General features: G+C 40.3%; 1 protein-coding gene across 1 annotated transcript; it reads right to left on the bottom strand.

Annotated features, from left to right (window-relative positions):
• Positions 1–19,279: 19,279 nt before the first annotated feature.
• On the bottom strand, positions 19,280–21,235 carry LOC113406834 (G-protein coupled receptor 12). The gene is made up of 2 exons (XM_026653611.1): positions 21,041–21,235; positions 19,280–20,299 (listed from the first exon to the last, which is right to left on the bottom strand). The coding sequence occupies exons 1-2, from the start codon at positions 21,233–21,235 to the stop codon at positions 19,280–19,282; spliced, it is 1,215 nt and encodes a 404-aa protein (XP_026509396.1).
• Between the last annotated feature and the right edge of the window lie 596 nt (positions 21,236–21,831).

Here is a 21,831-nt window from a genome sequence, read left to right on the forward strand (position 1 = left end):
AAGCAGTGATCATTTGTTCTCCAGACCCATTGAAGATAGGACAAGAAGTAATGGGCTTAATCTGCAGCAAGGGGGATTTAGGTGAGAAATTAGAAGAAAAAACTTTCTAACTATAAGGAAAGTTAAGTACTGGAATAGGTTATCAAGGGAGATTGTAGCATCCCTGTGGGGTTCTCCACCCTCCTTTGGAATATTCCAGGAAGCATCTCTTTACACAAAAGGGAGAAACAAGGCAGGGCTGGCTCTTCCTGGAGCAGCTCTTAATCATGCACTACTTTTAATAGCAGAGTAGTTGGGCAAGGGAGACTCTTCAAACCTCTTCCGTAGCCAAATTCCTTTCTCTGACCCACCCCCTCAGAGGTTGGGGCCAGAGGAACTCTTTGACCTAACCTCAGCTTCTCTGAGGGAGAAAGGGAAAAGCACTGATCCTCCACCCCTCTGGGGTGACCTTTTGACTCGCATACTGAGTCAAGGTGTGCAGCCATTCTTCCTCCAGGGTCCTTTACATTTTCACAGACCATCAGGCAGTCATAGACTGGGAGATGTTCCCCTTTCTTCCTGGCTGTTGTTACCTCCATCCTCTCTCAAAGCAGCTGTCATACACCTTACTTGGGCATGTCCCACCATTGAATGGGTGTCAGATTTGGCAGTGCACTGCAGCTGCCTCAGTGCCCCCACTTTTGGCTGGAGATACTGCCATCACCATGCTCTCTACTGCCTTTGGTTCCTGGGCTACAGGACTCAGAGAATTTCCCTTCAGGTCAGTATGGCTCCTCACTCCCATGGAGTAGGAAACTGTCCCATCCCCCTTCCCTCAGTCTCAGGTATTTGGTTGCATATGCTGGGAAGGTAACTTGATCATGATCATCTCCACAGCTTCTCCTCTTGTGTACTGGCAGCAGGGATACAACCCCATCATCCCTCCTCCCAGTCAGCTACTCCATTTGCACTTTGGCTAACAGTCCCATGCAGGTTTGGAGCTAACTTTTAAGAGGGTCTGATTCACCCTTTTGGCTTTTAAAGCCATAATATCATTCCCCAAAAGCACAAAAGAAAAATGTCTTCCTATACAACTACAACCAACACAGCTGACCCTTCCTGGGTCTGTATAGGAATCTGTGCTGTATGCAGAGCGAAGGCTTTTACATCAGGAACTTTAATCCAGACTTCACATCCTGGTAGCATGTGATGGGGTTTCATGACATGGGTCTTAACTGTAGTCTTACTTAGCAGTCCCAGTATCTCTCCATTCAGTGAATATCTCCCTATTAACTTCCACCTTCTGTTCCCACAGGAGCAGATCCAATGGATCTGCACCCAGGAGGGTGCTGCTGGACATGTGGGCAGTAGTTTGGGGTGTGAATGCCTCGGCATGAAAATTATATGCCATTGGTGGAGTAGCTGTGTAACTCCCTCCCTCTGAAGGTTCAGTCACACAGTTAACTCTGTGAGTTCGGGGTGCAGCTGGCCTTTCTGGTACCACATTGGGCCTCCAGGGGCAGAGAGGGCAACCTTGGGCAAAGTGACCCAGCTGGTCACATATGGCATACCACTTTTCCCCACCCATCCCAGAGGTTCTTGGAGATGGTGTCCTTACCCTGCAGGTGCAGGTCTTGGCTTGGACTGAATCCCTGTCCTCTGATCCCATTCCATCCCTACTAGGTCTCTATCAAACCCAGGCTTCCTATCCACATAATGGTCTGCCTATTTCCCAGCTGTGGTTGCATCTCTAGGATCTTTGTCAATTAACCATGGTTTTAGGTCGGGGTGGCAGAGTGATTAGAATTGTTCTAAACCCATTAATCCATAGGCCGCACTGACTGTAGTAACCCCTCAGCTAGTTTCCCATTTCCTTATGTAATCCCTAATTTGGGTGGACACCTGATCATAGGTCATATTCCCTTTTCCCCCCTGAACTCCCTGAAACTTCCTCCTGTACACTTCGGGGGTCAATTTAAATGTTTGCAACAAATCTTTATAGTCTCAATGTCTATGTGGGCAAAAATGTCTAAAGTCTTTGTCCCTGATGGTGGTAGAGCCAGATACCAGACCAGGTCCGCCCGCTCCACCTGGTTCAATTCGCATCCCATTTCAAAAGCATTTAGAAACACATCCCCTTCTTTAAAGCAAGGAAATAATTTGGAGTCCATGTCACCTGCTGGGACAGGTACATGGGGTCTGGTGCCAGATTAGGGTTTTCCTGTCACAGTCTCTCCATCTTGAGCTGATGTTACTGATCTTTGTCCTCTTCTTGCTCATGCTGGTGCTGCTCTCCCGTTCTGCAAGCAGCTGGGTTTCCAGGCACATTCTGGTCTTGTCTAGCTGCAGTCTCTCTTGTTCTAACTGTTGATCTGTCCATGATCTCTGTTGCAATGGTGCATTCAATCTGGATGGAGCATGGTTGCTGCCTCTGTCAGCGTCTTCCCTGCTTCCCTTCAGGAAGTTGGCTCCAAGATTTCTCCCACCTGCTGGTCTCTCTGCCAGTGGGCTGGATGCTTCATGCAATCCTGGACCATCATTCCTTTTCTGGTCCTCAAAGTACATCAGGTCAATTAGTTGTGCCGTTGTCCACGCCTCAGATTTGAGCTGCCTTTTTCTCAACCAGCTCCTTTTTGCAGCTGTTCATTACTCCCCCCCCCCCGCTTTTTTTTTTTTTTTTGCTTTTCCTTTTCTAAAGACTATGAGATTTTTCTGTCTGCTTTTTCTGTCTACAGTACCTGCTTTCACTGTGGCTGTAACTATACTGGCAATTCCCCACTGTCATAGATCCCATACATGCTGCCACCATATTGTCACAGTTTCAGGGTAACTGCACCTGTACTTCAGCCCCTGTACCCACCTCTGTCCCACTCCAAGAGTTCCCAATCAGGTCTTGGGTCTACAGATGTTGCCTGTCTCTGGGCAGGGACCCTTGTTTCATTCCTTTCAAACCATGGGGTGGAGGTGGGGGCAGGGGTTAAGGCCGCATAACTCCCCGCCTTAAACTTTGATATCCCCAGCAAGCCAGCCTGCCTAAAGACCAGTGCTTACACTTTGCTTTCTTTCCACGGGCTGTGAAGAGTGTACTGCCAGCAGTTGAAAATTACACATAGCTCTCTCCAAGCAAGCACATTTATTATTAAAGTAAAAGCATTAGAGAAAACATAAAAAAACAATAAAAGTTCCTATACACACGCTGAAAGCTTACCAATGGTCACCATCAATCTTATGGGGCCCTAGTAGGCCAAAGTCCATCTAACCTTTTACGGGTTGGGGCCACCCTTGGACATAAGTTCTTGTCTTTTTGCTGGATCAGAATGAAGGCCCTGAGACCGTTCAAATGCAGGCTTTTAAAGCCGCAAGCCCTTTGTTTTCCTAGTCTCTAGAAACCCAGTTTGAACCAGCACACGTGAGCCTTCCTAGCGGATGGTACCTCTTTGGAGGTGTTTACAAAGTCAGAGATTCACCGTAATCACTGCCTCCCCACTCTTTTAGTTCCTGAAGGAGGTGTGGTAACTCTCCTCCATGAAGTAGAACACAATCATACATACAATTCTGGCCCACAGTGATACATACACTTCATACAGTATGTTCCCCCAAGATACCGCACACATTTGCAACATCTGTCACAGTAGGCTAGGGAGAAATGAAAATGTATCACTTACCACAAGCCTCAATGGCTTGCTTGTCTATTTAACTCTCTGGCACCTGCATGCTTTATCCCATATGCTGTCCTCTGTGCATGGGAAAAACTGCCTGTCAAAATTCATTAAGCTGCCACCTTATCCTCTTTTAAATCCTCCTTAAAACCCACCTCAGCACAATGCTTACAAGTCACTCCCAGCTGGCACTGACCTCTAAGCTGAGACCCCTCTGATAAACTCTTTTATTGTAACCAAAGCCTTCCAAACCACCCTGCCCCATTTACCTGTTTCATCCTACTGTTGCATCCTCTCTGGCATGAGCTCTCTGGTGCAGGGACTATCTTCTTCGTTACTTGACTTGACAATGCCTAGCACAATGGGCTTGATTGGCACTAGCATCAACAATAAGAAATAATACCCCAAAATGATGGTAATTAAAAAAATCTGTTCTATCAGTACTATTTTTTGGGGGGGGAACAATCATAAAAATGTATTTTATAAAAAGTAAATAAGGTATTTCATAATAAGTACAACTATCAATGGTCTTTAGTTTCACAGGTCATTTATTCATTGACTAAGGTACTAAATGTCCTATTTTGGTTTGGATCCTTGCCTCTTCCCAACAACTCATGCGCCTAGAAAAGAAACTGAATACTAAATAGAATCATTTAAATTATACAAAAATCAAGACACATGGTGGATGCACAATTTCAGAATTTAATTTGAAAAGCTGGTTGTTTAGCCTCATCTTTTTATTGTCTCTATTAGTAAATTCAACATAAGATTCAAATTTAGAGCCAAATTCAAATCTGAATCTCGGGCTCTGATCCTGCAACTGACTTTGCATAGAGTTAATTACAGGATCATGGCTAAATAAGTTCAGAAGGAATCCAAGTTAATGCAACTGATAACTTCTTCTGACCTCTTCCCCCCCAACCCCCCCGCTGCACTTTGTATGATACATCAACTCAGAGTCCTTTGCGCTCCTTTGGGGAACAATTGATGATCAAGGTCCTAAAATAAAAGCACCCCTCAAAATGAAATAGGCAAAATTACTGACAAGGCCTTTTAAAAATTTACAAGTGTGATGCTAGAACTTTGAGTAAATATCAGCTGAAAACCCATGTTTGGAGAAGATAAGAAATATTGACTTTAAAGGTATAGTGTAGACAGCAAAAGCTGTGTGCATACAAGCTTACATGTGTATTGTGTGGGTTATGTCAGACACAATGCTTAACACTGATTGGAAGAAAGCTAATGAATATGTAATATGAAAAGATATAAGAAACCAAGTGAACAATGGCCCAAGTCAGAAATACCAGACCGGAAACTGAAGGAATGAGACTGAAGAATCAGACCAGAAGCCATGAAGTAGAGAAAAGCCTTCTGGTACCCCAGAACATGGCAACTTGGACCTCTACCTGTTCCACCTTATCTGTTTATTCTCTGTCATAAATATATTATCAGAAACTGTACATGACAATCATTCTGTCTGAAAATTTACAAATAAAAGTAAAAATAGATTTCTAAATTGGGTGGACTCATAAGTTTCCCATCTTATTCAACCTTACAACTCATTTATTAAGACTCTCCTACACTTACCAAGATATAACTTATACCCAAGCACCTATTACATCTTACATACCCTCTGAATTTGGCTCACTGTGTATGAGTGTAATTTGATGATACATACCAAGGTGTTAGAAGAGAGGTGAAGTGGAGCAAGAAAAGCAGCAAAACTAGTAGGTGGAAGAAAGTGCAAGTTAGAATCGCATCCTGACTTTCCCTTCTTCTGGCTCACTGGTGTAAAATGACACTAACTTAGATTTTTGTACACAGGTTGTCAGTAGTTCTATGGGCGTCAACTGGGTCTTCTCCATTTTTATTTGATCCTTAGAATTTTGGAAAAATACAAACACCTTTTGATAACCCTGTGTATCTGCTGTGTATGTATTAACTCAATTTTTAAAAAAAGCACGACTATTTTTCTGTGGGGAAAAAGAATGAAGACAGATAAAATCCATTCAGTATGATGACATACACAACATTTTTACAAAGGAAAATTTATTTAAGTTACATGTACCACATATAAAATTAACATTAACTGAAACAGACCTAATTGTTTCAATCATTTATGAATAAGCAGTTACACTGTAGACTACAAAACTGTACAATTTTAAATTTAGTAACTGATTCTTATAGCATAGTGCAATTGTAACATTTTATAAATAGAGAATTGTGCCATTTTTATTTAAATAAAGTGCATTAAATCATTTTCATGTATACAACAAGAAGAGCTGTAGTTGCAGTCCAAAGCTTTACCTTGGAGGAAACTCCATAAAATTTTAAAATTTGTAAATTTCTTTACACACTAGTAACCTATGGTTCAAATTTCAACCACAATTTAAAAAATTAGGCAGTCTAAGTAACCACAGGTCTTTGTATACTAAGCCAATAATTGGGATTAATATCAAAAGCAATTCATGCAAAAATTCAAACTACTGGGATTAAAGCTGTTTGGCTCCTAGTGATATGTGTATTTCAGAAAGCATCTCCATGCAGCTGCTGTTGCTAAAACATTTCACAATACAGTATGTAATGCTCATATTGAAGTCACCAATATTATGTATTTTGGTGAATTATATTCAGTTTCTTAAGGAATGGTGTCCTGTTGAATGTATGTAAGAGGACAAGCACTGTAAATTATACATAGTATTTTTTTACTGCATATGGTAGTGAAAAGAAATGTTCCCTGGGATCTGGTTAGTGAGCATGTATATAACTCTAGAAAATTGTAAAATGATTCTATTAGCCCAGGGGATTCTAAACTGATGGGCTAGAGTTAAACTTGATGTCATAGACACGGTCTTAATATTTATGTGCTGTGAAATTTCTGTTTGTAAACCCATTTACTATCAATTTTCATAGTTTTTTTTGCAAGTACCGTAAAGCTGAGAGAAAACAAAAGGAAAAACTACTGTAGGCTTTAACCCCAAACTGCTTCAGAAGGAAGGGGTACAGAATAAAAGGTGGACAGAGGTCTACTGTACATACTCCTAAAAGTAACAAGCAAAATAAAAAGCCCATTGACTTCAATGGGATTTGGATCAGGCCCAATACGCACAAAGTCAAATTCTGCCCCTCGATACATGTGCAGGGCTTTCACAGGCTTTGTGTGAGCATTGGGGAATAGGCCCCATAGGCTTGTCATTGCACTTTGATTTATACTATAGAGCTTAGTAAAATTATCTGCAATTGTATTCCTATCCTATATTTTGGCACACACCATTAAATTATTTCTGCTTTCTCCTCAACCCATTTCCTACTCCTGTAGGAACACCCAGAATAAATGAAAGTAGATAACTGTATGTTTAAGGCGCTACCCACGTTGGAAGAGCTGTTGTGTAGAAAGCCACACATCTGAACATGTCTACTGACGCACTGAGCACCATAGGTCTGATATAGCTCTCTGTCTGCAGTGGCAGGAAGCACAAAATGGGGCCGGGGGGGAGGGGAAACAGAAGAAAGGAGCAGGAATTCATGGAAAGTCAAGTGAAGTATGATCCCCTATTCCTATCAGGTCTGCAGAAGCATCTCTGCACTCATTCCATGTGATTTTATAGATACATATAAGCACTACTGTAACAACGGTTATGCAGATCTGAAATGGGCAAACCAAGCTGCAGGACGGAGTCAGGGAGCAGCACAAATGGGGCTGATTCAACACACTGATTCCCCACATTCCAATGCCATGAAACAGTATGTTCCTGGCAGATCTTGGGGTATCTTCCTATTGAGAAGGCCAGGTCCCTGCCCCCTTCCTATAGCCACTTCCCTGAAAGGAGCATTGTCTGAGTTTTCTGCGGCTTTAATGGGCCTGATCCTAGGAGGTGCTGAGAATCATCTAAGAGGAGACTTCAGTGGGAACTGAGGACAATTGATGACTCTCGGGATTGGGCCCAAGATGCAGAGATTTAAGATTTACTCCTTTCTGTGGGATTTTCCCTGAAAACTCTCTCTCTGTGTGTATGTGTATAATATATGTGTGTGTGTGTGTGTATAAAAAAATTGTTGTTACTTCTATTTTTAAATGCATGGACTAGGCTCAGATGCTGTAGTGATGGCGGGTATCTAAGTTCCTAGTGAGAGACAAAGATGTGATGATGGAATGCTGCATGCAGGAACACAGAAACTACATACTGGTCCATCTACTCAGGTATTCTATCTCCAAGGGTACGTCTACACTTACCGGAGGGTCCGGCGGCAGGCAATCGATGTTCTGGGATCAATTTATCGCGTCTGGTTTAGACGCGATAAATCGATCCCGGCTCGATCCCGGAAGTGCTCGCCGTCGACGCCGGTACTCCAGCTCGCCGAGAGGAGTACGCGGCATCGACGGGGGAGCCTTCCTGCTGCGTCTGGACCCGCGGTAAGTTCGGACTAAGGTACTTCGAATTCAGCTACGTTATTAACGTAGCTGAATTTGCGTACCTTAGTCCGAAGTGGGGGGGTAGTGTGGACCAGGCCCAACAGTGGGCAGTACTAGTTGTGTCTGAAACCTCATAGCAGGCAGTTATGGGGAAAATTTCTTCCCAACCCTCTTGAAGCAAGAGGGTTCATATCCCTTCCAAACTCTTGGTTGTGTTTTTTGTTTATGTTTTAAACCGTTGCCACTGTCACTCTGGATGTTCTCGTTAGTCATACATTTCCAATCTTTTTTTGAATCCCATTAGACTGTTGGTCTCAGTGTCCACTGATCACACTTCAGCTACCCATGACATGGAAGGGATATGTTTAAACTAGGGCTGTCAAGCCATTAAAAAGTTAATCGAGATTAATCACTCAATTAAAAAAATTAATTATAATTAATCACATGATTAATCACGCTGTTAATAAAAGAATACCATTTATTTAAATATTTTTGGATGTTTTCTACATTTTCAAGTATAATGATTTCAATTACAACACAGAATACAGAGTGTACAGTGCTCACGTTATTATTTTTATTACATATATTTGCACTGTAAAAAACAAAAGAAATAGTATTTTTCAATTCACCTAATACAAGTACTGTAGTACAATCTCTTTATCATGAAAGTTGAACTTACAAATGTAGAATTATGTACAAAAAAACCCTGCATTCAAAAATAAAACAATGTAAAACTTTAGAACCTACAAGTCAATTCAGTCCTACTTCTTGTTCAGCCAATCACTCAGACAAACAAGTTTCTTTACATGTGCAGGAGATAATGCTGCCTGCTTATTGTTTACGTCACCTAAAAGTGAGAACAGGCATTCACATGGCACTGTGGTATCCAGCGTTGCAAGATATTTACATGCCAGATACACTAAAAATTCATATGTCCCCTCATGCTTCAATCACCATTCTAGAGGACATGCATCTATGCTGATGACAGGTTCTGCTTGATAATGATCCAAAGCAGTTCGGACCGATGCATGTTCATTTTCATAATCTGAGTCAGATGCCACCAGCAGAAGGTTGTTTTTCTTTTTTGGTGGTTCAGGTTCTGTAGTTTCTGGATCAGAATGTTGTTCTTTTAAGACTTCTGAAAGCGTGCTCCACACTTCATCCCTCCCAGATTTTGGACGGCACTTCAGATTCTTAAACCTTGGGTCGAGTGCTGTAGCTATCTTTAGAAATCTCACATTGGTACCTTTTTTGCATTTTGTCAAATCTGCAGTGAAAGTGTTCTTAAAACGAACAACATGTGCTGGGTCATCATCCGAGACAGCTATAACATGAATGATATGGCAGAATGAGGGTAAAACTGAGCAGGAGACATACACTTCTCCCCTAAGGAGTTCAGTTACAAATTTAATTAACGCATTATTTTTATAACGAGCGTCATCAGCCATGGAAACATGTCCTATGGAATGGTGGCCGAAGCATGAAGGGACATACAAATGTTTGGCGTATCTGGCACATAAATACCTTGCAATGCCAGTTACAAAAGTGCCATGCAAACGTCTGTTCTCACTTTCAGTTGACATTGTAAATAAGAAGCAGGCAGCAATATCTCCCCTAAATGTAAATAAAATTGTTTCTCTTAGCAATTGGTTGAACAAGAAGTAGGACTAAGTGCACTTGTAGGCTCTAAAATTTTACATTGTTTTGTTTTTGAGTGCACTTATGTAACCAAAAAAATCTACATTTGTAAATTGCACTTTCACGATAGAGATTGCACTACAGTACTTGTATGAGGTGAATTGAAAATACTATTTCTTTTGTTTATCATTTTTACCCTGCAAATATTTGTAATAAAAATAACAAAGTGAGCACTGTACGCTTTGTATTCTGTGTTGTAACTGGAATCAATATATATGAAAATGTAGAATAACATCCAAAACTATATACTAAATTTCAATAGGTATTCTATAATTTAGCAGTGCAATTAAAACTGTGATTAATCAACAGATCTAGTTTAAACTGATGGGATACCAAAATGTGCTAGAACACAGTTTTTCTGTCCTTTAAAGAAAGCAGACTATATATAATTGTTTTACTGCCTGAGCAATTAAAATGAAGAGTGGATTTAGGGTTTTTTTTTAGGTCAGTTTGCATATGTAAAAGATTTATTAAACATTACTTTTTTTGAATTTCTGACAATATGATTAGTGTTGCATTCCAATCCTAAAAGGTGCTGCGCACCTCCAATTCCAAGATGAGCAGCACTCTGCACCTTGCAGGGTGGAATCCTTAGAATTTTGTGTTTAATATACAATTGCAGTTTTCCTTGAGTAAGGACTCCAGGATCAGGCCTTACTGAGACATCCTTGCAGTTTTAAATAGTTGTAGGATACCTTGCAGTTTAGGATTAAATAGGATGAGAACATACTACCAATGTAAATATAAACAATATAGCAGCAATTCACTTGAACTTTTCCCTGCAATTAAAACAGATATCTCCTGCAAGAAAAACATCCACTGATACAGATTTTTTTCACTGTAAATTTGCTACAGACATATAGGAAAGTGTTATAGCAAACTGCAGAAGCAATAGTCAATCACAAATATGCAGGCAATTATCTAATGCAGTCCATTTGTCTTTGGGAAATTTGAAAATGAGTGAATTAATTTTTAAAGTATTTTATTTTGTTAAAAAAAAAGTTTCTGGATGTACTTATACAAGTATCATTTGGCTTCCAAATGTAAGAATGTAGATCCCTTACTTATATAGGATTATGATACCTCCGAATTATGAAAAGGCAGATCCTTGGAGCTAAAGATATATGAGGCCAGATTTTGATCTCTCACTGCTGTAAATAAAAAGTAACTCCATTGCAGTCATTAGAATTGCAGTGCACCGGCATAAAGCTGATGTAAGTGAGAGGAGACTCAAACACATAATATGTAGCTGTCATTATAGTACTCTGCTGTTTTATATTTCATTTTGTTTATACTATGAATTATTTTGTTTAGAAATTACATTAAACAAGACTAAACAACTCTTGCAGATATTGTCCTTGTTGGCTTTTGTCAATCTGAGCTCTGTTGAAAATGAACTTTAAAATTAATTAAAATAATTTGATATTGATAAACCTGATATTATGTTTGATTAAATATACAGTGATACAATTACTATTTTTAATATTTGCATAAAAACTAGTTAGTTTACAAAATAGGCAATTCAGAGGGGAGAATTTCAAAAGTACCTAAGGAATTGAGGATTGCAAATTCCATTAATTTTCAATGAGACTTGTGCTTCTTGGGACCCTAGATACTGCTGAATATCACCCCACAAATTACACTGAAAAACTTCAATAACATTGAAAAGTTTTGTTTCACATAAGTATTATAATACTTATTTGTAACAAGATTTTAGGGGGGGGGTCAGTTACCTTCTCTCTTGAGTCTCATCAGGCTGCACGTAATGTCTAATCGGCTATGTTCAGGTTTTTTTCTCCCTTATTACTGAAGGTTTTGTACTATACATATTTACTTCATCTCATCTAGACGGCTAGGGCTAATTTAGCCTACAAGATCAGCAAGAATTGAAATAATAAACTTCAGCATAGGCATTTATTATGTAATATGTTTGGTAGCACATTTAAAATCACTTTCAAGGAAACAACTACAATAAAGTTAAGGGATCATCTCTTCTTCAGAAGAAATAGGAATGTATTATGATGCACCCTAAAAAATAATCTGCTGTTGTGCCTGTTCTTAAATTGGCAGAAAACTCCCATTGACTTTAACTGAAGTTATGCATGTCAAGATTGCAGGATCAAGGCCATTCATAATTAAAATACAACCCACCATGTCAAATTTTCAGAAAAGTGGCAGCTCATTTGCAATCGCATTTGTGCATTTTGCAGCTATACATTTGTGCAGCTATGGTGGTCATTGTTAAAAGTCATATTCATCAGTAGGTACTATACTGACTTACATAAGAACAAAGTAACATAGAAATTGCTGTACTAGATCAAACCAGTAGTCCATCTAGTTCAGTATCCTGTTTCCAACAGCTCCATATGCGTCAGGGGAAGGTGTGAGTCCACACAATGGACAGTTGCAGAATAACTTGCCAATGGGAAATGCTTTTACCCTAATTTCAGGCAGTTAGTAGTTGCATAATTATCTGAACTATAAAGACTTATATCCCTTGATCTTTTTTATTTCATCTTATGTAAATGTGAAGGTCCTTGTCCATACAATTGCTAATGCTTTTAAAAATAATGATAAACTCTTGGGCCTAAGTGATATACTGTGGCAGTCAGTTCCACAGGTTACTATTACCTTTCACCTACTTTTACTTTGGACAAGTATTTCCAAATGTATTGCCTTTCAATTTCATTGGAAGTCCCCTTGTTCTTGTATTATGAGAAAGGGAAAATAAGCATGCCTGATTTATCTTCCCTCTAGCACTCATTATTTAGTATGCCTTTATTATGTCCCTGTTAGTTTCCTCTCTATAATAAATAGCCCTAATCTTTTCAATCTCTAATGATTTTCATTGAACATCTCTGAACTGCTAGTGACCAAAATTGAACACAGCATTCCAAGTTTTGACTGTCGGAGCATTAAACCAACATTTGTACTGAGCTGTTGACAAAAATTCCCCCTTACCCATAGTCTTTTTTGTGAGGGGTTGCAAGTCATTTAGAACCCAGGAATGACAGTGATTAGTTCAAATTATTCCTTCCGATGTATTCCAATGTATTATTCCTTCCTACCAGTAACTTGTATGTATCAACACTGAATTTCACTTGCCATCGTGGTGCCCAATTGTCTAGGTCAACAAACACACTCGAAATAGCCTGGATCTGCTCCACTATTGTTGAAAGAAACTCTTAAGATCACTATAGCTGAAAAAGATTAATGATTTTTTAACTTGGCTCTATATTTTCAATCTGTTTACTGTGTGCATTTGACTGTATTTTGTGTCCCACTCATTTGTGGATGGTCACTTTCTGGCCCTGTTTCATGTACTGGCCTAATGACACCACCCTCATATATTGCTCTGGAGAGACCTTGTATATTCTCTTCCTTTAGGGTGTTTAACACTGACAGCAACAATAAAGCTTAGACTGAAGAGGAAGCAAGTGGACATGCACACACAGATGAACAAGAAAGGAAAATGGGAGGAGTTTAGACACTATGGCTAATTTATATATTAGCTCAATTTTAGTTACCCCTTGTATTTCCTGTACAGTGCTCAGAACTATTTCAAGAATAGCCTTTTATGTGCTCTAGAACTGGCTGTTCTAAGAAGACGATCAATTAAGTTGTCAAGAAATTGATTCTCTACACCAGGGGTTCTCAACCTTTTTCTTTCTCAGGCCCTCTCAGTCATGCTATAAAAACTCCACGGCCCACCTGTGCCACAATAACTGGTTTTCTGCATCTAAAAGCCAGGGCCGGCGTTAAGGGGTAGCAAGCAGGGCAACTGCCCAGAGCCCCATGCCACAGGGGGCACTGTAAAGCTAAGTTGCTCAGGCTTCTGCTTCAGCCCCAGGTGGCAGAGCTCAGGGCCCCAAGCTTCAGCCCCATGCAGTTGGACTTCAGCTTTCTGCCCTAGGCCCCAGCAAGTCTAACACTGGTCCTGTTTGGCGGACCCCCTGAAACCTGCTTGCGGCCCCGGGTCCCTGTCTGAGAACCACTGCTCTAAACCTCTTTCCAGTGTGACATCTAACCAGTCTATATGAGGATAGGTGACATCACCCATTACTACTCTTTTGTTATATTTAATTGCATCTTTGATTCTTCTCAAAAGTGTGCTCTCAATATCTTTCTCCTGATCAGGAGGCCAGTGGTACCCTAACAGTGTACTTTTATTCTTACACTTAAGATTTGCATCCAGTAAGATACTCTGTATGGTCAGAAATGTGATCTCATGAGATGCTGTTCAGTCTTTCCGGCACAGTGATAATCCTCTGCCTCTGTTACTCCTTTCTCCATTCCACCTAAATGCCTATAATGTCAAAATCTCTTTCCATTGCCAGACATTCTAGTTCTCCTATTTTTGCTTTCAAGCTTTTCACATTGTTATGTATGCAATTACTTTTTTTATTTTTGGATGGTACCTGAGCTATCAGCATTATCTTCTATTCTAAACACAGGGAAACAATTGGTGTCTTGGATATCACTATGTGAAATATTTAGTAACTATAGTAGGGAGGAAAAGGAGGTAATGAGAAAAGAATGAGCTGGGGGTGAAATTCAACCTGAGCCTGATCCAAAACCCAATGAAGACAATGGAAGACTTTCCACTGACTTCAGTATGTTTTAGATTAGGTCCCTCCGTGATGAGGGATGGGACAAGGCCCTTTATACCACTTAACTTCTATTACAGAGATCTGGGAAGCGGACAATGATGGGGTGCCAGCATCCCTTGCACACTGCAAAGTAGAGCTTTCTGCTTGCTTTAAACAGGGCTGGGCATGGGGGAGGTGGAGGATGTGTTCTTCAATTATACCAAAATCATGTTCCTTTCATACTCCAAAATTGGGGTTCAGTGGCCAATGAGCATGGATAATCTGATCTCTATGGTCCTCTGGACGCTCTACTATTTTCAACATTGCAAACATTGTAAATTTGGGGTACTTCCAGTGTAGGTCTTGTGAAAACCCATGATTTTTTATTTAGATTAACCTAAAACTTGAAACTCTGCATATAATTAAAATTATACTAACACTGTTCTATAAACTAAATTTTAAACAATATAAAAGAATACATTCCATAGAAATACCTATTACATTAACATAATGCTGTCTTGGGAATATTAAGAATTCAGGATATGAAAATTGAGATAAACAGTTATCCACAAAAATTTCAACACAATAACTTCAATGATCATAATGCAACCAGCCTGAAACAATGTCCCATGTAATACTATAATCAGTGCCTAACAGTAAAGTATGAATTCTGCTTACATAAAGTCCTTGCACAGGTGAGATTTGCTTATTGAAACGCAATATTTTATCTAATGATTTTATTGCTTCCTCACTATTGCTTTGACTCTACAGCTTATATAAACTGTACTTTATTGGGACTTTATTGCTCTTATAACAAAAGCATTTTTTTTTTTGCATTATTGCTAACATGTTAAATGCTAGGAAAAATAAAAAAACTAGCAAAAGCTTTTAGGTTGGGTACACAAACCAAGGGCTGCAACAGGTTTCAACATTAAAGATACAACTTATTACTAACAATAGATCTAGCATGTTAATAATTTAAAACAAAGTAAACATTCTTTTAATTAAATTATGCATGTGCATTTTAAAAACACTTGAATTGATGACTGAGCTGTGAAGAATCCCAATATTGCTAAGAATGGTCAATTTAACACCTCTGGCACTAGTATTGTTCAATATTACATGTTCCTTCAAGCTATCCAATGGGGGCAGGTCCCTGTGTCTGTGTGGAGCCCCACTAACTTCAGGGGGATTCCATGTGGTGCTGGGCTCTGCCCACATGGAACAATTTGCAGAACTGTGGCCTAAGACAGAACTGTCTAGATACAGAAACTTGAATAGAATGTTGGACAGAACCATCTATTTCTGTGGAGTCAATTGGCTTTTAAGAAGCGTTTCTTCTTGTTGAACTACTGAATCTGGTGAGGCAAGTGTTTAATACGCAGATCTGAACACAAGGTCATTCAGATGTATATTAGGCAGTATTTACCTCAGGACTATTAGTTTTACAGTTACATAATTTTGGGCTCAACCCTGTAGTCCTAAATAGGCCAAACTTACTGACTTCGAGCAGAGTTTTGGCCTCTGTCAGGACTATTACTGAAGAGCCTTTTGAGTTTAAGGACATCTTTATAAAAGAGAGTCCAGATCATTCAAGCTATTAAAGTGACCATAGTAACATCAAGGGCAAGGTAATGGCTCTGAAGTCACAATTTGATTGCTGGTCTGTTTCTGAAGCAGTGCACCTACAGGCACTGCCCCTCACTTGGGGCTAGATTGTAGAAACACTATTTGCCCCATCTGAACATTACTCTGTAATTTTAATCCATCTCTATCCTAAATTCAGCCCAGATGGTGTCCTGAGATCTGCATGTGAAAAGGACCCTCTGGGTACAAATCTCTCTGATCCTGCATGGAAGAAGAGTGTAGTTTCTTCCCTGGCTGATCTACAGGTCTAAGTTCCACACTGAGTGAGGAGATGAACATCAGGTAAGCCAGGAGCAGAGGAGAGGGTAAGGTTATGGTGGGGATCCACATTGTCTCTCTCTGGCATCCTTGGATATTTTCTGCTGAACCCTCCTACCAGACCAGAGCCAGTGCAGAGGCATACAGCCTCCATGTGGTCAACTGTGGCCTCCTACAGCTCTCTGGAGATCTGCCAGATTTGTTGGTAAGTACAATGGCCTACTTGGGCAAGGGGGTGGGAATCTCTCTGATGGAACAACCACTGAAATCACAGATTTCTTCTCCAGAGCCCCATGCAATGGGTTTTGGCACAGGAAGGCATGGTCCAGACTGGAAGAGAAGGGAGGCAAGAGTAGAGGAAGGATGGTCCAGTGGTTAGGGAACTAGACTGCTACACAGGAGACTGAGGTTCAATTCTATGCTCTGCCATGGATTTCCTGTGTGACCTTAGGCAAGTCAGTGGGTGTCACTGTCTCTCTGTTCCCCAGCTGTAAACAGGGGATGATAGTCCCTCCCTACCTCACAGGCCTGTTGTGAGGATAAAGACATAAAAATAATTGTGAGGTGCTCAGATACTCTGGTAATGGAGGGGCATATTAGTACCTAGATAGAAGTGGAGCAAAACTCAGTTCCTCTTGGGATAGAATTTTAGTCATTACTGTAGGTGTTTGTCCTGATCAGTTTTTGGCACTTTGATGCAACTGACCAAACTCATGGAAAGGATAGAGGAAGAGAGGGTAGGTTTTGTTTGTATAGTTTTAACAAGTCTTATCTGTGTCTGTTAACAAGCAAATAGCATTTGTGACCCTTATGCATAATTCATTTAAAAATGTTAACAAATGATCCTAGCAATAATTTCCAATATTTGATACTTTGTGTGTGTGTGTATGTATGTATGTATGTGTGTGTGTGTGTGTGTGTGTGTGTATATATATATATATACACATATATATATAAAAAAAATCAGGTATATATACATCATAGGTATTTATGAAGTGATGATTTCTTATAAACAATAGAAAACTGGTAACTACTAGAACTTCATTAATATTCAGAGATAGATAAAGAACACAAATATCCTATATAGTTTGAGGGGAGATTTCAGTGGGTGTTGAGCACCTACACCTGAAGCCAACGGGAGTTGCAAGAGCACAGTCCTGTCAAGATAAGGCCGCCACCATACAATATTAAATTTGATTAGATTAATGCAAAGTAATAGCCAGATATCATGAACCAAGTAAATAATGGAATTTGAATCTGGCATTGAAACCAAAATAAATTATTGCTAATATACAAGTGACTCACATTTGAAATTTAGTTCTGGGTATAGCATATGGATTATTAATGTCACAGAAGTTTGCCACAAAAGCGACAGTGTTCCAAAAGTTTAAACGAAAGGAAAGATACCATTTGAAAAGATTGAGTGGCAGCAGTATAGTAGTGTATACTCTCTATACTGTACAGGTATATTTTTCATCAAAATTTGAGATTTTTTTTAAAACTATAATGGAAGATACTAAAGCAACAATATAGTATATTTACTTTGATATTCAGGGGACTACACCCTCATATTGGTGCCTAGGCATTTATACATGTAACTTCCATCAGCACTAATGGAAGTTTTACTATAAATTCCCATTCACTGATATGAGACTATACCTCAAGTTTAACAAAGAAATCCAAAATCAGGTGTGTTTTTTTCCGGTAAGCTTTTTCTTCTGTCAATACAACCTTGTTATTAGAAAACCACATTTTTGTTCTAATAATTCTAATGTGGCTTCAGGGAAAAGATCAGAAGCAGCTTAAATTAAACCATTCATGAAAGGAAGCTTTGCCTTTTACACAAGGAGTATTATCTTAGAATGAAATGAAATGATATGCATACAGTACTGAGCATCATAATATGTGATGGACTCAAAGATTAAATTGTTAGAATAGCAGAAAATATGTTCCGTAGGCATTTTTGCTACATACAATTATGCACCTGACATGCTCAAAGAATTTTCAAACTTCAGAATCTGAAACCATAGCAGAACAATGAGAACATGAAATAACACTTGTGTATCAATAGCAACCTTTAGGGAACCATTTACTGTAGGTACTAAAAATATACTATTTTAAGCAAGTTATTTTATTAAATATTTCCTTATACACTTCTGAAAATATTAATCTGTCAAAGAAATTTAAAATGCTGCACCTATTACAATGCATAATTCCTAGAGGCCATATTGTGCCATAGATTTCTGAGTAGAAATCCCCATCATTTAAATGAGGAATTCTGCTTAAAAATCAATGTTACAATAGGCCCTGATGTCCTATATTTTAAAAAATGTATAGTTGATTTTTGAAAAGAAACAAAGCAGTAGTAAAGATGAAACGTATTCTATTCTAGCATCTATCTAGAACTCATGAGAAAAGAGGTAACATTTTAAAATACTGATCAATTTATACTGAGATATAAAACAGTAAACCTGCACAAGTACTTCCTCATTTTAGCAAATTAATGGTCCAGAAAGTATTACAATAAATACCAAATGAATCGATAGTTATTGGGTCATTATTTTAAATTGATGATATACATTTTAGTTTATGTTAACAGAACCAAGGACATAGTCTTCTTTACTGTTTCACTAAGGCTAAGAAGAGAGAGAATTTCTGACAACAGAAAAATCATGCAGTATAACTGAGCTCAAGCACATAAACTATTTTAAAAAGGCTACAATTCATCAGTCTACCTTTTTTAATTAATAACGTTAACTTAGAATCATAGTGAATGTGAATGACCGGTTTAGTCTATTCATAGAACCTGAGCAACAATATAATTTGAAAGAACACTAATCATTTTGATTTTGGAAATCTTCCTTAAACCACTGAGTTCATTTCGGTTAATGGGGTTTCTCTTTACAAAAGGGTCAGTGCATCCTGTGGCTTGAATATGAATTAGATATGTACAATCTAAGGAATATATCTAACCAAAGATTGTTGCAGGAATTTCTGAAAAACAAAATGCTAAATAAAGTCCTCATAGCTGTTAATCAAACATCACTAGGTGATCTTGCTCTTTGAGACAGGCTAGAAGGGATACAGCCACAGCAGATGAGCCAAAATGCTTTTTGTATTTCCTGGTTTCTAAAAGCATATATTACAGGATTGATGATGGAATTGTAGGTGGCTGGCAGGAGAGTGGCATAGGTATATATTGAAGGATACGTGTAATCTGCTATTAAAGAATAGAGTGTAAAAGGCATCCAACAAGCAGCAAAGGTCCCCAAAATAATGGCCAAAGTAGACACTCCTTTTCGGGTGGTCACATAATGGGATGTGGCCAGGAAATGGTGTTGCAAGGCAATCTGATGGGCATGGCGCATCACAATTTTACAAATTTGAATGTAGAGCTGCAGCATGAGAGCAAACATGAGCAAGAAAGAGACTGAAAGGATAGCTGCATTATTTTTAGTGAGCGGTCTGATAACACTGCAGGTGGATTCATCTTTGAGGCAGTTCCAGCCCATTATAGGCAGCAGTCCAATACAGATAGATGCTCCCCAGAGCAAAATAAGCATGATATAAGTAAAAGTGACAGTCCTTTCTGAATTATAAGTCAAAGCATAATACAATGAGAGGTAACGATCAACAGTAATAGCCAGCAAGCTGCAGACAGATGCAGAGAAAGAGGCAACAATCAGTCCAATAGTGACCAGTTTTGTAGCTTCTGATTGTAGAAGATAGGCAAAAATAAAATTGATGATCAATCCAATTCCTGCTAAGAGGTCTGCAAGTGCCAGGCTGCCTATCAGAAGGAACATGGGGGCACGAAGATTAGGATTTTGGAAAATGATAAGGACCACAATGGCATTTTCACAGGAGATAAGGGTTCCTGAAGTACACAAAACAATGTCCCAGGGGTTTACTATGAGCTCTGGTTCTGGGTCTACGACAGGAATCAGGGAGGAGACTGCAGTTGAGATATTCTCTGGAGAGCTGGCTTCTAAGTGATCTTGAGGCAGCCAGCTTAAATTAACCTTCAGATCTTCATTCATTTTAACCCCTGTCTTCTTCAATGAAAAGACATTTTTTAATGTTCAGATACAGTACTAGTGAATTCAAGAACATGCAATACCTTAGCTATTTCTATGAATCTCATATGCAGGCAGGCACATGTTACATAAACGTGACAGTACAAATGGTGAAGAAAAATACTTAATTTAAAATTGCCTAAAATTATTTAAAGAAAACAAAAAAACAGGACATGAAGTAATTAGAGAGATTTTCTTCATTAAATGGAAGAGGAAAACAAGTGAAATGTGGTATGGACACATAGTACTGAACTAAAGAAATAAAAACCCATTAACATAGCGAGAACTGTTTGAAAGGTGTTTTGGTTTAACAAGATAAACAAAACCCACAGCACATGAGTTTAAATACAGAAAAAGAGCAATTGTTGCATGATGCATGAAATAAAATCACAAGTCACCAGCTGGGTTTGCAGTTAAACATCAGGGTTTTTAACCATTTTGTTAAGAATGCTCATGATTCAAACCTGGAGCAGACAAACAGCAAAATTATTTTAACCCCGGGGGCCACCGTCCTATCTACCTCAGTTGGAAATTCGGGCTGGGGGATATTTACCCTGCAGAGCATCCTTGGTCCTGAATTAATAGCAATGGAGGTGATGAGGTGGGGGAGACAGAGCAATGCCATGCAAGCATCTGTGCGAGGGTAACACAATCTCATACAGACGGATGGAAACAGACAGTGACAGACAGACAGCGGGTCTAGCCCTCTATGGTGGTCACCTTGGCTTCTCCCCTGCTGGAGGAGGAGGGTGTCCAGGTCCTTTCTATGCAGCAGGGCAGGCTGCTCCCGGCAGGCTCATTGTTTGCACTGCACAGACACGGGGAGGGGGCGGCAGTACCAGCTCCTGGCTGTGCAGTAGGGAGCGCAGGTGCAATCCCCTCTGCGCTGGCCCCTGGACGCGGTGCCTGGCGCATGGGGCTGAGGCAGAGAGAGGCGCAGGCACGCGCGCACAACAGGGAAACAGAGGCGGGGGCGCGCGCCGTGCGGCGCTGCCAGTCCGCGGGAAGAGAAGCCGAAGGCACGTGGGCAGCAGAGGAAAGGGGTCGCGTGAGCGGCGCGCGCACGGACCCAAGTTGGTGGGGAGGAGCTGAGGCACGCGCTGACAGGGAGACACCTGCTGCTCTCTGGTGCGCAGGCGCAGTAGCACCAGTCCCTGCCCCCAGACGACCTTCTAGGGGGAGGGCTATAAGGAGGGGATGTCTGCGCGCCCCGCGAGGCACGAGCGCCGGGTGCTCCGCTCCGAGTCCCCCTCCCCCCGCTCTGAGCATCCCCGCTACAGCCCCCGCCTCCCTGTTCTCCCACCCCAGTTACAGCCAACCCCCTGAGCCTCCCGCTTCTCTGAGCATCCCCCAGCTACAGCCCCCCTCGCCTCCCTGAGCACCCCCACCCCAGCTACAGCCCCCGCCTCCCTGAGCATCCCCATCTACAGCCCCCCGTCCCTGAGCACTCCCACCCCAGCTACAGCCTCCCGCCTCCGGCCTCCCTGAGCACCCCCACCCCAGCTACAGCC

This window comes from Terrapene carolina, unplaced genomic scaffold, assembly GCF_002925995.2.
Source record: "Terrapene carolina triunguis isolate 2854851 unplaced genomic scaffold, T_m_triunguis-2.0 Scaffold141, whole genome shotgun sequence".
NCBI classification, from domain to species: domain Eukaryota; kingdom Metazoa; phylum Chordata; order Testudines; family Emydidae; genus Terrapene; species Terrapene triunguis.

What these genes read in the sequence shown, in the direction of transcription:
- LOC113406834 (XM_026653611.1), bottom strand. Translation starts at nt 21,235, where the DNA reads ATGCGCCAGGCACCGCGTCCAGGGGCCAGCGCAGAGGGGATTGCACCT. An exon ending in CCAGCAGGGGAGAAGCCAAG is followed by an intron (nt 20,300 to 21,040) that starts GTGACCACCATA and finishes TTTTCATTGAAG; the next exon opens with AAGACAGGGGTTAAAATGAA.